At 49.5% G+C, this 15,968-nt stretch overlaps 1 protein-coding gene across 1 annotated transcript in view; it reads left to right on the top strand.

Annotated features, from left to right (window-relative positions):
• The window catches only part of SH3PXD2A (SH3 and PX domains 2A), a 235,373-nt gene that overhangs the window by 38,387 nt on the left and 181,018 nt on the right, over positions 1 to 15,968 (top strand). The window contains 1 exon segment of the mRNA XM_035028500.1: positions 14,834 to 14,914. Coding sequence (XP_034884391.1) covers positions 14,834 to 14,914 — 81 coding nt within the window.

Raw genomic sequence — 15,968 nt, 5'->3', positions numbered from 1 at the left:
AATTATCCACCAGTGCTGCTCTTTCTCGCCAGTCTAGGAGCTCCCCTGGGGCCAGGACTGTCCTTTATTTGACTTTGGGTCACCAGTGCCCAGTGCAGAGCCCAGCACATGGTAAGCTCTCAATACTTCTTTACTTGATGGAACTGAATTTTATCAGACGACAATGACAAGTCTTTACTGAGGATCTACCATGTGCCCAGCATCCTTAGATATTGTAGGGGAAGTGAGGGAAGTCAGGATAAAATACTTGCTTGCAAGGGGTTTATGATTCAGTTGAGGATAGTTCTGGGAATGGGTTGGAGGAATGGCTACACGTGAAATTGGCAATCTGGGTCTTTGGTGCTGAAGTGGGTGCTGGAGCTGTATATGCCCCTAAGGGTTTGGAGAGAGGGGGAAAAGACCCTGGGTTGAGATGGGGCAAGAGATGGGTGGGACCAGATGAAAGGAGGCTGGGCCAAACTCCAGGGTCAGGATCGTGAACAGACAGAGAAATATGTTGCTAAAGAACATGAGCAGAGGGGCGCCTGGGTGGCTCAGTTGGTTAAGTGACTGCCTTCGGCTCAGGTCATGATCCTGGAGTCCCAGGATCGAGTCCCGCATCGGGCTCCCTGCTCAGCGGGGAGTCTGCTTCTCCCTCTGACCCTCCTCCCTCTCATGCTCTCTGTCTCTCATTGTCTCTCTCGCAAATAAATAAAATCTTAAAAAAAAAAAAAAGGTGAGCAGATTTCACGAGTTCTGCAATTACTCTCCTGTGGACACTTCCAACGTCAGTGCAGGGTTAGCAGCTTTTAAATGCAGTTTCTCTATCCTGGAAGCCAAACAGGAGCTGATGGTATTCCCAGTTTTGCTGCTTGATTGGGAAAGTTTTACTGTACGCCAGGCTCTGCTGGGGCCAGCGAACTCTCTAGGCAAGGAGAGCAGGATGTTTCTGGCATCAGTTTTTTCCAGTCATCTGTGAAAGAGAACCTGGTTTCTTCTTACCTGGCCTGGGAAGCCAGGTGCATTTTAAGCCAGGCACACCTACTATGCCAGTGTTGGGGATCTGCAACATGAGGATCAGAGGCCCAGGACTGGTATTCTGTGAGACTGATGGACATGACGCGATCCTTACCTACACAGGCTTGCTGTGTACCAGATGAAGGGGCAGAGGGAGTGCCAGGGCTGAGGCAGTCCAGGGAGGCTTCTAGGAGGCAGTGGGTCCTGATTGGGCCTTGAAGGAATTAGACATGTGGAGAGAATGGAGAAATGGAGCCCGTCTGGCAAGAACCCCTTAACTGAGAGTGACATCTTTTCTTTTCTAGTATTTTTTAAAACAGCTTTATTGAGATAAAATTCACATACTGTACAATTAACCAATTTAAAGCATACAGTTCAGTGGTTTTTAGTATATTCACAGATAACGTACAATCATCACCACTGTCAACTTTAGAACATTTTCATCATCCCTTTTTGGGGTAACCCCAGTAGTCACTTCCTATTTCCCCTAATGCCACCACCCACAGCCTTAGGCAACCACTAATCTATTGCCATCTCTCAAGATTTGCCTCTTCTGGGCATCTTGTGAAAATGGGATCATATAAAATGTGGCCGTTTGTGTCTGCTTCTTTCACTTAGAATAATGTTTTCAAGGTTCATCCATGTTCATCCATGTACTTCATTCCTTTTTATAACTGACTAATGTTCCATTATATGGCTGTAACATGTGTCCTTTTTTTAAAAAAAGATTTATTTATTTATTTTAGAGAGAGAGTGAGCAGGAGGAGGGGTAGCGAGAGAATCTCAAGTAGACTCCCCGCTGAGCATGGAGCCTGATGTGGGGCTCGCTCTCACAACCCCAAGATCATGACCTGAGGTGAAATCAAGAGTTGGATGCTCAGGGGCGCCTGGGTGGCTCAGATGGTTAAGCGTCTGCCTTCGGCTCAGGTCATGACCCCAGGGTCCTGGGATTGAGTCCCACATCGGGCTCCCGGCTCAGCGGGGAGCCTGCTTCTCCCTCTGACCCTTGCCCCTCTCATGCTGTTTCTCTCTCGCTCTCTAAAAAATAAATGAAATCTTAAAAAAAAAAAAGAGTTGGATGCTCAGCCAACTGAGCTACCCAGGCGCCCTGTAACGCACCATTTTATTTATCTATTCATCAGTTGGTAGACATTAGGTTGTTTTCACTTTTCGGTTATTATATATAATATTTTATAGTACAGTGCCACCGTGAACATTTGCATACAAGTTTTTGTGTGGATCTGCGTTTTCATTTCCCCTGGGCAGATACCTTGGACTTGAATCGCTGGGTCATATGGTGACTCTGTGTGTGGTGTGTTAGAATTTCTCTACATCCTTGCCAACACTTACTAGTCTCTGTTTGATTATAGCCATCCTAAGTAGACGTGAATTGGTATTTCAGTGTGGTTTTGATTTGCATTTTCCTGATGGCTAATGATGTTGAGCATCTTTTCTTGCGCTTATTGGCCCTTTGTGTACCTTCTTTGGAGAAAAGTCTGTTCAGATCCTTTGCCCATTTTTAAGTTGGGTTATTTATCTTTTTTCTTTCTTTTTTAAGATTTTATTTATTTATTTGACGGAGAGAGACACAGCGAGAGAGGGAACACAAGCAGGGGGAGTGGGAGAGGGAGAAGCAGGCTCCCCGCTGAGCCGGGAGCCCGACGTGGGGCTCGATCCCAGGACCCTGGGACCATGACCTGAGCCAAAGGCAGACGCTTAACGACTGCGCCTCCCAGGCGCCCCTAAATCGGGTTATTTATCTTATTATGAGTTGTAAGAGTTCTTTATGTGTTCTAGATAACAAGTCCCTTATCAGAGGTATAATTTGCAAATATTTTCTCCTGTTCTCTGATTGTCTTTTCACTTTCTTGCCTGTGTCCTTTGAAGCACAAAAGTTTTCGATCCTGATGAAGTCCAGTTTATTTGATTGCTGTTTTTGGTGTCATATGCTAGAAACCATTGACTAGTCCAAGGTCATGAGGATTTGCACCTATATTTTCTTCTAAGACCTTTATAGTTTTATTGCTCACATGGAAGTATTTGATTCGTTTTGAGTTAACTTTTGTAGACGATGTGAGGGTGGGTTCCCTTCCAATTTTGGATTGAGTCAGACTGAGATCCCACCCACCTCCCCAGTGGGTGAGTGGTGCTTTGCTCTTCGCATTTAGGTCTCAACTCAAATATCCACTCCTGAGAGAGGCCTTCCCTGACCATGTGTCTAAAGTAGCCACCTCCCCTGCCACCGGTTTCTATTGCTGCACTCGGTTTTATTGGACAGTCAGAAATGATCATATGGGCGCCTGATGCTCCCCATGCAAACTCCATGAGGACAGGCCGTCTGGCTCACTGCCCATCTGTCCAGCACCTAGTTCAGATCCTGGCCCTCAGCTGGTGCTCAGGCTAGATTTGTTGAGAGTGGAAAACTGTTTGTTAAAGGAGCTGCATTCCCAGTGGATTTTGCTAAAACTTTGTGTTTCTGGCCTCAGAGAGTTGGAGGGCTGAGTGGGAGGGGATTTTCCAGCAACGTCATGGACAGGAGGTCACTCATCTCCTGCCCTGACCATCCCATTACTTCACAAGACAGCCCCTGCCGTCCTTTGGCCACTCCAGCTGGAAGGTTCCTCCTGACATTAGGCAAAGACCTGCTTTCCTATAATTTGCGCTCATTGGCCACCACCTTCCTTTGGGTACAACTGGAGTTGAACCTCCCATATTCGTAGTCCTTTAAATATATGAAACCAGCTGTCGTGTGTCTCTTAAATGCCCTTTCTGGGTTCAGCACCTCTAATTCTTTCAGCTGTTCCTCCTGGAGCCAAAAAGGGCTGGACTCTGACCCCTCAGTCACTGATGTAGGTTCCGGGAGGTGAGGATGGTCACAGGCTGCCAAAGAAAGCGAAACGCAGCCATAGCTCAGAACAAACGAGCCCCTTGTTTTCTTTTCCCCATTCGAGCTGGTGAATTCCAAAACTGGAGGCAGAACTTTCCAAAAATCACCGAATACAGGCTCTCTCACTAGTCCTCTTGAAGGCAGAGGTGACTGTTAATAGTACAAATTATACTATCACATTGCTTTCTGTTTACTGAGTATTTTTTCCAGCTAGTTCAGCACTGTTTTTAGTATTGTTGTTTCACCTTAGTGGTTCTCGATCTGTAACAACCAGTAGACTCACCTGGGGAGCTCTGCAACCTACCAATGTCCACCCCATCTTTCAAGATTCTGATTTAAATGGTGTGTGTGGGGGGGTGTGGGGTGAGGCCCGGGAAGGCAGTGTTTTTAAAGCACTCCAGGGGATTGTATGTGTACTCAGGGTTGCAGACCTTGGTTTCAAGGGCTCAAGATTGAACTTGAAATACCCTAAAACTCCCCAAGAATGAGCAAATGTTGGATTTTAGCAGAATATTTAGGAGCTGACATTAGCTACCTAAGAGGACACAATTATTTTATAAGATGGAAACTTTGCTTTAAATTATGAAAGCCATACATGTTCAAAAGAAATAAAATAGAAATGTATAAAGTGTAAAGTGAAATTAATCTGTTTCTCCTTCTCCTAACCCAAATAACCACTTATCAGTTTGTTGCATTTTTTTCCCAGACTTTTCAAATGTGCATGCACATTCACATACACACACACGCCATACATATACCTCTCCCCAAATACATCTAATCGTATTGTGTACGTACTGTTTCATAATCTGTTTTTTTTTTTTCCTTTTCTCAGTGTGAACATTTTACCAAAATGACACAGAAAGAGCCACCTTCTCTTTAACAGGTGTATGAATCATAATTTATTTGACTGTTTTTTACATCCCTAGACATTCAATATTCCTTACTTTTTCCTTATTTTTACAAACAGGGCTGCCATAAACATCTTTATATACATAAACACAACACGTACACACATATGCACACCTACACATATCCACACTTGTGTGGATAAATTCTTAGAGGTGAAATTGCTAAGCCAAAGGCAATGTAAGTTTGGGATAGAGATTGCCAAAATGCTTTCCAAAACAATTGTCCAGTGTGTCCCTTGCAACAAAATTCCTAATGACAGCTATTTGCCCTGTGTCAAAAGTTGAGCTTTGCTGAACACAGCAGAGAGGAAGGTGTGAGTGTGTCAGATGGTGGGGAGGAAACACTGGGGTCATTTCCCCTGCGTGCCGTGTGTGGAGGAGACTGCTGGCCTCTGGCCTTGCCCGGCTGCTCTGTTTCCCAGGAAGAGGAAGCCAAGCTGTGTGTGTTAACCTTTGCTTTGCTCTCTAGGGTGTGACGAGGGAGTGGGGCACGTTCACAGGATGTGTGTGTCCAGGTCAGCGGGCCCAGGTCAGTCATTGATTTGAGAGTGTGTGGAGTGAGAATCCTCATTGCCAACCCTTTCCTACACCCACTGGGCTGTGTCCAAGCCCATGGAAGCTCAGGAGCACGACCCTCTTTATGGTTCAGGAGAGGATACGTTTGTTTAAGGTTTCCAGGACTCTAGCTCCTGAATGTCAATGTGCATCTAGAGTTTTTCTCGATTTTCATAATAGGGTGAGCCTCCTTCGCCTAGTTTAGGCACACTGCCACACTCCCCAGGGTCCTGGGCATTAGCCAAGATGTCCACTGCCCATTGCTACCTCTCCATTGGAGCACCTGCTGCTGCAAGGTGGTCAGACCTGTCTGCTCTGATAAGCTAGCTTGGGACCAGAGGCTGGTGGCCCAGTTGGAGGGACAAAGGTACAAAGGTTCAACCATGCGCCCTCAGGGACCCTGGAAAGCATGGAGTGAGGACCACGTCCAGAGCTCTAGAAATGAAAGTGGGTTCCTTTCAAGACCCAGGGCTAATTGGTGCCTCCAGAACTTTCTAGGGAAGAGGCTCAAATTCTAAGTGCCGAAGACCATGCCAGGCAGTTGGAAGGTGGTAGGGGGTGGGGGTGGGGGGATGGGAAAGGGAGGTCACATTTATTGAGCAGTTACAGTGTCCCAGGCGCTGGTGGTGGTTCTTGTGTTCTCATTAATCCTCACAGCGAGGCAGTTATTAGCACCGCTATTTTATGGATGGGGAGTGGGGCTGAGAGTGAGTAACACCCTTTCATGGAGCTGATGTGATGAACTCAGACCATGTAAAATAGTGCTGGTCCCCATGCAGACCTTCTTACCCGCCTGCCACATGGGGGACCTCAGGACTCACTGATAGATCACCCACACGTGAAGCCACCCCTCGACAGAACAGCAGATTGAAGCATGAGGGCAGAGCCTTGGGGCAGGGACTCTGCCTTGTTCCTGGCAGTCTGGTGTAGTTATTAAAGAGGCTGAGGTGATCTGGCTATGTAGTTAACGCCGCGTTTGATGCCGAGCTCTGCGACATGCCATCGGTATGACCTAGGTAGACCAGTTACCTCTCTAGATGTCTTCGTTTATGGACCAGAGCTGACAACAAGGATTAAATGAGATGATCTGAATAAAGTGCTTAGCAATGCCTGGAATGCAGTAAGTGCTCCGTGCAGTGGGCATGGCTGTTATTGTTCTTCCTGATGAAACCTATAGTTTGTGTATTTAAGAAAAAGATTTCTAAGAACAGACTCTTCTTGCTGTTTCTCTCCTAGTCCTGGTGATTATATACACAGAGCTTTGACAGCTGAACCTTTTTTTAAGGTCCATGGAGGGTTTGTAAATCCTGGGAGCTCCTACGTTAGACACTCACTTCCCCTTCCAGGAAACATGAAATAAAGGAGAAAAAAACCTCCGACCCAGAGGAGCCTGCCACAGCTCGCCCATCCTTTCAGTGGGGGGCTCCTGCGGTCAGCCATTGTTTTCCTAGCTCCAGGCAGCAGTTAATGTTTGCCCTTCTGCCCTCCCAGGCCAGCGCTGGTTCCATTACTGGTGTGCCTGCACGCGTGTGCATGTGTGCGCACGCGTGGCTTCGTCCTCGTCCATCTGTGTCCCTGTTTCCCACTTCCCACTCCCCTCCTGCTCCAGTTCCTGGTGTCATGCTCCATGTCTCATGGCAAAGGGAAAGAAGATGGTTCACGCCCTCTCTCTTCCTGGACATCTAAATAGCTAACGTTCGTTGGGTGTTTGCCATGTGCCAGGTCCTGTGCCGAGCACCCCATGTCCGTCGTCACATTTAATGGGACACTCCCATTATAAACCACACACTGCAGTTAGGGAAACCCTGACTCAGAGAAGCTAAGACACTTGCCCAAGCCCACACAGCAGAGAAATGTTAGAGCTAAAATTTAAACCCGTCAAATGCTTTCAAAGCTGTCTTCCCCCTCCACAGTGCCCACACTGCCTTTGGTCCTTTCTGAGCCTCACTTCTTGGCACCCCATGACTCCATCTTGCACTGTTTCCCTACTTTGATTTGTCTGGCTGAGCTGTAAGAGCTTGGAGGTCGGGGGACTTTGCCTCGTTGTTAGCTTGGCACAAAACCAGGTACTAGGTAAGCACTCACTCAACGTTTGTCAGTTGTTTTGTTCCTTCACTTACTTAAGGGATATTAGGTGAGCACCTCTTAGGGGTAAGGTTAGGATGAGCGTTAGGATGCCATAATCTGCCTTCAGGGAGCTTCCATGCTAATGGGGAGGTACAGGTTAGCTCACGGAATCCTCACAACAACCCGAAAGTGAGGTAACTACTGTTATCCCCACCAGTAAGCGAAGATACAAAATATTATTGGAGGCTTTTTCCAGACCCTCTTGCCTACCCACTGCCTTTCAAGTTAAATCAACAGTCAAGGCCCGTGACCCATGCAAACAGTAGCAGGTACCCGCAGTGGATGTGATGGATACCCACTAAACCCTCTGGTAAGGTACAGGAGCCCACTGACTGTCCCCTCTCCAAATCCCTTTAAAAAGCCCTTTATCCCAGAAGAGGGCCATCTGGTGCAGGCCTGCAGTGGCGGCCGCTGTGTTTTGGTGACTGGTGGACAGGTAGTTCTGGGAGGAACATTCTGCCAGCATGCGCCCCTTCCCTCCCAGAGCCTCCTGGGGTCGCATCAGCTGCATTTACTGTGACTGGTGCATAGACATGAGGTCCAGAGCGAGCCTGGAGGAGGGTGGTTTGAGCACGGGAAAGGTTCCAACACCTGGTCATCAACCCTGTGGTCAGTCTGTCCGTGGGCATGCTGGGGTGGGGCGCACCCTCCACGTCCAAGCTTCTAGGTGGTGCTTCTTCCCCAAATCTGCAGCATCACCATCCTCCCCACCCCATGAGAAAGCACCCACTCTAGAGGAGGGGTTGGAATTTTAATAGGGTCGTACCCTGAGAGTGAGCAGAAACTTTAGCCAAGTAGCCACAGGCTATTAAACTTGATCTTGCCGACCGGGTTTTAGGTTGGCGCAAAGACCCTTGTACTGAGCCAGATGTATTTGTAGTCTACCCTTGGCCATTGGGGATTTGCTTCTGGGGGTGGGGGGGATGGTCCCCAAGTGTTGCTGTTTGTGATCTCGTTGGTGCTTCAAACCCCATGGATTTTCACTCAGTAGACCCACCAGTCAGTCATCATTTCAGTGTGCCCTGAGGACTAGCGGGGCTGGGGGAGACGTTTGCTGCCCTTGCTGCTGGGAAGGACATACTCAGTTGTGTTAAATCGGCAGGGACACAGCATGTGTCCAGTGCTGGGTTGTTCTGAGCCAACAATTAGCAAATTAAGGCAGATACAATAACTGGCTAATTGTGGAAATCAGACTAGGAGCACCACAAGAGATGGACACAAGCTTGCTAGGCTAGTGGACCCAGGCCAGATGTTGGATTCTGGGGCTTTCTCTCTGGGTGCAGTCAAGATGAGTCTTTGACACCATGGCCTTCACTGCTTACTGTGGGACTCGGTGGGCCCAGCAGGGAGGAAAGGGGGCACTGGCCCAGCCTTTGGTGTAGCCACTTGGCATGGGGGGGGCAGCAGCCTTGGGTCCTCTGCCTTGCCAGGTAGTTTGGACCTCAAGGATCAGTCTGGCCTGATTTGGAACTTATGATCCACTCCTCCCCTCCCTGGGGTAGGACATAGTACGTGGGGCCCTTTGAATGTAAGGTTAGAACTGATTGGTACCTTAGATGGGCTGGTGTCATCTTCACGGAAAACTTGGCATGATGAACTGCTCCCACCGGAAGCCAGAGCAACGATCATGTCCCCAGATGTAAACTCCCCTTACTGGCTGTGTTCATTCAGACTTCTTCGGTCCCAAATGCTAAGCATCCCTCCATCTAGAAGATTTGGGGGAGTTGAAGAGCTGGGTCCTGAGGAGGTATTGTGACCTCAAGGGCCCTAAAAAGCAGTGACAGCTCCCCCCCCACCAGGGGCACTAGAACAGGGTGCTGTGTCCTGACCAGAAGCACTGTGCATGCATTAGAATAAGGCACCCCTTTCTCTGTGTGCCTGCAGCTTCCCCCAAAGTGCACAGTTTGAGGTGCAGGGTATAGGTGAGATTTCAGCCCCTACTTGCCCCTTGGCTGTCTTTGGGCAGTGAACAACTTGTACTATTGTATGTAACGGCCCTAGTCCTAGCCACCTGATGGACTATGGTGTGAGCGGGTGAAGGAAGATTGTCATGGAGTTCCCATTTGGCCTGGGGCCAGGGGTAGCTGGCAGGGGTCCAGAGAAAATAAGACCTTCCTTAGTAAACGGAACCACAGTGCCATGAGGATATACGGTTTCTTCCACAGTTCCTAACTCCTTGCCTCTAATGTTACTTTTTGTCAGCACAGGGAGCAATAGGTATTTACTGGCCCTTTCTAATTAAACATGGGGCAGGTCCTAGGCCTCCTAAGAATGGTTGGGCCATATCTTTGGGTCATTCTTTGGTTGCGGCCCAAGTCCGATCATGAAGGTCCCTCCACAGGAACTGGGCTGGGCTTCATTCTCAGTGCTCTGGAGTTAAGCCGTGGGTCTGATTTGCATTATGGCTGTTTTCTGGTTGAAAAGAGCAAGACTTGGAAGTATTGGAAGCTTCAGACATTTCTGGGCCTGATGAGCTGAGCGGATGGAAGGTGGTCCTGAGTGGGTGGGCTGGTCGGACCAAAGCATCGTGCTGGATGTCTGCTGAGAGTCTCCACAGTTGTGTCTGTGGTGGAGACCCCTCTGTAGAGGATAAGCAGGGCAGGTGGACATGAGACTCTGGAGTTGCCTCCCCATGAGAAACTGGACACAGTTTCTGGTCAACGGCGAGGTCTCCTAGATGCCTGCCATCTGCCCAAAATGGCCAGAAACGGGGGAAATAGAATCCCTGGGTTTTTAAAATCCAGAGTAAGGGAAACTCCACCCGGGAAACACAACCCCAAGTAAAGTGTGTGGAAGCAGGATGTTTTAATTGCAAACCTTTCTTGAGAACCAGCTGCGGGGTAATGTTATCTTGGCCGCTCCTGCAGCCAGAGGAGAATTTATCTGGGCCCCTGATGCAGGCCCCGGAAACAGAGCTGGCTTTCTCAGATGACCTCTGCCCCGTCCCCCTTCCCCTCCACCTGCTCTTTCTTGGGGGGTTATCACTAGCATTTCCAATGCTGGCAGGACCAGCTCCGAGAGGCTTGAGAATCTAATGTGGGTGGGGGGTTGTGTGGGTTGGGCTGGAATTTTGCATATCCATTGCTCATCTGGAACGCTAATCTAGGATATTCAAGGTTTGGAGGAAAGCAGACAAGCACTTGAAAGAGGCTGCCCAGATGAAAGAAAGGGGTCTGGAGACCGTCCTCGGACCTCTGGGCTTCTGTTTCCAGGGAGGTCTCTGATCATTTCCTCAACTCAGGATTTAGACGGTTTGTCCAGGAGGGAGGCTGGGGGGCCTCTGGTAAATCCTAAAGGTTTGGGAGAACCTGGCGTGAGGATTCATTTCCACACTGCCGCACCAGAGTCACTTCATGCTCACTTCATGTGCAAGCCTTTGCCCAAAAAGGAAAGAAATGAGTCTTGAGGGGAAGCATGCCGTGTTGCAGCCTGGTGGCTGTGGCCCGCAAGGGTCACTGGGCAACTTCTGCCACCCTACCCTCTGGCTTTTCTCCAGAGGTTGTCTTCAGTGTGGGTTCAGGTCAAGGGTTAGACAGAGATGGTTCTCTGTGAAGGGAAAGGACTTTTGCAGGGGGCGGGGTGGGGGGGTTCTCTGGTGTGTGCTGGTTAGCCCTAGCCTGGAATTGGGAGGTCTGGGCTCCTGTCTCAGCTCTGGCTCTAATGGGGTGAGCACACCTGCCATGGCAACCAGCATAGGGGGCAGGCCCGCCAGCCCCCAATCTTGTGCCTATTGAATAGAGGAGGAGCCTGAGGGTCTGAGAGGCTGGACTGAAGTCTCACAGCCAATAGGGACGATCCTGAGAGGGAAACCCAGGTGTGACTGACTCCACAGTGTGTGCCTCTTCCTTGGCAAATCACCATCCTGGGTCTGAGTTTCCTCTGCAGATGGAGAGACCTCCCAGCCGCCGGAGGCTGGGAGCCTATAATTAATTCTCCCTGGGAGGTGAAGGGAAGCCCCTAATTACTGAAGAGGATGGAGCATGGGTCATGTTAAGCCCCAGTTAAGCCCTTCCTCCGGGCCCCGCTTGGTTGGCCAGGGAGAAAGGCTGCTGTCTAATGGCCTGCATGCTGTCTCCTGGGAGGGCACTGCCGCTTGGGGCCTCCTTATAGTGTGTCTGCCCAGGCAGAGGTCAGGAAGGCAGCACCTGGCCATGTACAGCATCTGCTACCTGCCCGGACCTGCGGGAAGGGGAGGTGCAGGTGGGAGGGGAGATGTAGCTGGCAGGATTTGGGGGCCCAGGACCCAGGAGTTAGCAGGGGGGATGGGATGGGTTATAACCCCGGTGAAAACCCCAGAGTATCCGGGCACGGTCAGTGAAGCCAGTTGTGTGTGAGGGTTTCCTCTGCATTTCTCTGGTTTTGTAGCATTCCTGACCACTGACTTCTGTCTGGGCCCTGAGTTCTGCCTCTTCTTGCTCTCAGAATTGACATGACGCCCCCATGTTCCTCTAGGTCCATCCCCTATGCAAGGGGCACAGAGACTTTTCAGGCCACCCAGAGATTTATTAAGAAAGGTGTCTTTCAGCCCTGATTAAGTAGTTCAATTTAAATATCCATACTCTTAAATTTACATATAGGAAGGTAGTCCAGTGTGGTTCAGAACATGGTGATTGGACTCGGCTGGACCTGGGTTCAAGTCCTTTGCTCTGTATTTTACTAGCTGTGTGACCTCAGGCACGTTATTTAGCTTCTCTGAACCTCGGCTTCCTCCTGTACAGAATGGAGATAGCAGTGTCATAGATTGAATGAGCTAATGCGTACGAGTGCTTTACGCTGTGCTGGCCTGAAGTGGCCATTACCTGAATGGTTCCTCCTGTTAATTGTATGAGGTATTTGTTTATATATGATCTAAAGCAAAGCACACCCCTATCTATTATAATCATAGTCAATGGTTTATTTTGGGTTTGTGAAGATAGGGATGGCCTTTCCCTTTATGTTCTTTCTTATCAGGGTCACATAAAACATGTCATCAATACCCCATGTCAGGGTGGCAACCTTTGCTGTCTGCTTTGCTTTATGGCCCTCTCCTCAGTTTCCTGTCACAGAGAACACTGCCCTGAGCCAGGCGACCTCTCTGAGGGGGCTCGGGGGGCGGGGGGTGGAGAAGGGACGGAGGATTCAGAGCTCATTTGCGTAGAGGTTAATTGAGTAGCCAAACATGAAGCCCCATATCCCTGGGTGCAGAGCCCTTGCTGTGGACTGAACATTTGTGTTCCCCCAAATTCGTATGTTGGAGCCCTAATCCTTGAGGCGGGGCCTTTGGGAGGTGATTAGGTTTAGATGAGGCCATGAGTGGTGGGATGAGTGCCCTTAGAAGACGAGGAAGAGACTAGAGCCCCCTCTCTCCACCACATAAGGATAAAGCAACAGGGCGACCATCTGCAAGTCAGGAAGTGGGTCTCACTGGAAACCTTGATCTTGGACTTCCAGCCTCCAGAACTGTGAGAAATAAATGTCTGCTGTTAAAGCCACCGAGTCAATGGTATTTTGTCATAGCAGCTCGAACAGACTAAGACAGCCCTGCTCCAGGCATCCGGTGAGTTCAGCTATCCTGAGGCCAAGGGATCTCAATGTTCCTCCTCTTTGCTCACATTCCTTCCTTCTCACAGTGGCTGAGACCCCTGGCTTCGCTGGCCATTTTCTTCTCACAGGTGGAGTCCCCCAAGACCTACTGAATCTGAATCACTAGGCAAGTGCCTGGAATCTGAGCATTTATGAAGCCGGCCAGGAGATTCTGATGGGCACCCTGGCAAAGGGAACCACAGCTGTGGGCACAGCCACTCGGTCTCTTGGGAGGGAGGAAGCAAGGCAGGGGTCTCACTGTGTCTCAGTGCTGTCCCTTAACCCCAGAGAGGTCACAGCAGGCACCAGAGGGGAAGTTCAGCAGAATAGCCCTGAGGGGGTTGAGGGGACCCCTCCCTCTCACTGAGCCCTCCCCCAGGAGGGTGTGCCTTTGGTGTTTGTTCAGGTGAAAGGGACAGCAATGGTGGGGACAGTAGGCCAGATTGTGTGGCAAGGGACCTTCTCCTTCTCCAGCCAGCAGGCCTGCCCACCTCCCGGGCCAGGGAGCCTTCCAGATTGGCTTGAGGCAGCAGCCTTGGAGAGCCTGAGCCTCGGGAAGTGGGGTGACATTGGGAATGGGGTCCTGGAAATGCCTTCATTTCAGACAAGTTTACAAATCTTACACGTGCTCACTTCTGTCCTGCAAATCTGCCTCTCATCCAGAGGGTCCATTTGATTGTTCATTGCAGCAAAACGCTCTCTGAATTCCCACTCCACTCTGTGCCCGGCCCTGAGCTAAGACGTAGCGATACTGGGATGAATTGCACATCTCTGAAATGCTTATGGTCACCTGAAGTGCTTTTCGGAGTGGGTTCTGAGGATCAACTACAGCAGAAGTGGTTTGTTAAAAAGGATAGATGCCCAATTTTAACAGGTGGTGGGAGAGGGCAGGGGGTGTATGGGAACTCTCTGTACTTTCTGCTCAATTTTGCTGTGAACCTAAAACTGCTGTATAAAAATAAAGCCCAGTCAGTTAAGCATCTGCCTTCAGCTCAGGTCATGATCTCGGGGTCCTGGGATTGGGCCCTGCGTTGGGCTCCCTGCTCAGTGAGGAGTCTGCTTGTACCTCTGCCCCTCTCCCCTGCTCATGCTCTCTCTCTCTCTCAAATAAATAAAATCTTTTTAAAAAAATAAAGCCTTTAAAAAACAAAATAAAAATAAAATGTAGGGGCACCTGGGTGGCTCAGTCATTAAGCGTCTGCCTTTGGCTCAGGGCATGATCATAGGGTCCTGGGATCGAGCCCCACATCAGTCTCCCTGCTCGGCGGAAAGCCTGCTTCTCCCTCTCCCCCTCCCCCTGCTTGTGTTCCCTCTCTCTCTGTCAAATAAATAAATAAAATCTTTTTTAAAAAAATAAATAAATAAAATGTAGATGCTTGAGCCCTGAAACCCCAGATCTACTTCTGCAGAATTTCGGAGAGTGGGGCCCCAGCATCTGCAACTTGGGAAGACCTCCTGTAGAATCTCATTCACTGTAAAGTTTGAGAGCCAGTGGAAATTTTTGACAACCCCAATGTATGTTTGTTGTATAAAATACATATAAATGAAAACCACTTGTAATCCTAATCTAAGATAATCATCCTTAGCAATTTATTGAATATCCTTCTAGATGTGTATGTGTATTTAAATAAATGTGTGTAGCATCTGGGTGGTACCTGACACACTGTGCTGGGTCCTGGGGACAGAGGTAGGAATGGTTCTGGCCACAGGGCACCCCCAGTCATGGTAAATGGTGTCTGGTACAGCTTGAAGCTCGACCTTCGTCACCCACTCATTTGCTCTCACTTTTTCTCCACAGGTGTACATCATCAATGTGACCTGGTCCGACTCCACATCCCAGACCATCTACCGGAGGTACAGCAAGTTCTTTGACCTGCAGGTAAGTTGGTCTGAGTTCAGATGGTACCCAGTTTCACCTGCAGTGGCCCGAGTCTCTGGTGGGCTGGCCGCTCTCGTGTCCTCATTCATCTGGAGAACCCTTGTCAGAGCACTTGGGGTCTACATCTCGGTCAGAGCAGAGGGACAAATGAGGAAACCTCGCCTGGCTAGCTGGGTCTTGAATATCGCATGCAGACACCGGGCTTTGTTGGCTTACCTCTGATGGTCTTAACAGTCCGAGCTTTGTCACCGTCCTTTGCCTGAGGGGTAGGAAACCAGGGTGGAGAGGCAGGAGGATGGCCGTGGGTGCTGTGTGCATGAGCAGACATGTATCTGTAAACATCCAGGGTGAGACACAAGCCACTACGTCATTGCAGACAAAGAAAAGCAAACACACCGGGGAGACAGAAACAGAAAATAAGCAGTTTCTTGAACTACAGACACAAACGGGGCATACCACTGCGTCTGTCTCGCTGAATAAGGCTCTCACCGCCCTGTTTGTACGCGCGCATGGTGTGTGTGACTCTCTAATATACACAGGCATGTTCACACAGCTCCTCCTGCAGACACCTCCCTTGACTCCAGCTAACTCGGTTAGACCTTTCTGGGTACAAGGGATGGTTTTACACTCCTACTGGCTCAGACAAATAGGAGACTTGGTTGGATGGAGATACCAGGGAAGATATGCAGTTGACCAGAGGGTGAAAAGGAGAGTGAAACAGTGGGCTCCAGGAACATCAGAAACCACAACTGCTCTCTCTCTGCGTCTGCTTTCTGCTTCTCTCTGGGCACTGTCCTCAAATTCCCGAGGAGCGTGGCTGTCAACAGCTCCCAAATTTCATATCTGTTGGCTCCCAACACCAGAGAGATCGATTGACTCTCCTAGTTTCAAGTTGAAAAATCCCAGGGAAGACTCGGATTGGCCTGATTTGGGTCAGGTGCCCTCTCTGGACCAATTAGTGTGGCCCCGGGTAGAGGGTCACAGACATGACCAGCAGGGGGCCTAGGCCTCTTTATCCGAGTCAGGCACCAGAGAAGGCAGAATCACCATGAGT

Source organism: Mirounga leonina, unplaced genomic scaffold (genome assembly GCF_011800145.1).
Source record: "Mirounga leonina isolate KUSES-001 unplaced genomic scaffold, KU_Mleo_1.0 Mir_114, whole genome shotgun sequence".
Taxonomy (NCBI): domain Eukaryota; kingdom Metazoa; phylum Chordata; class Mammalia; order Carnivora; family Phocidae; genus Mirounga; species Mirounga leonina.
Note: the sequence above shows the minus strand (reverse complement) of the source record. Positions and strands in the feature narration are given on the sequence as shown.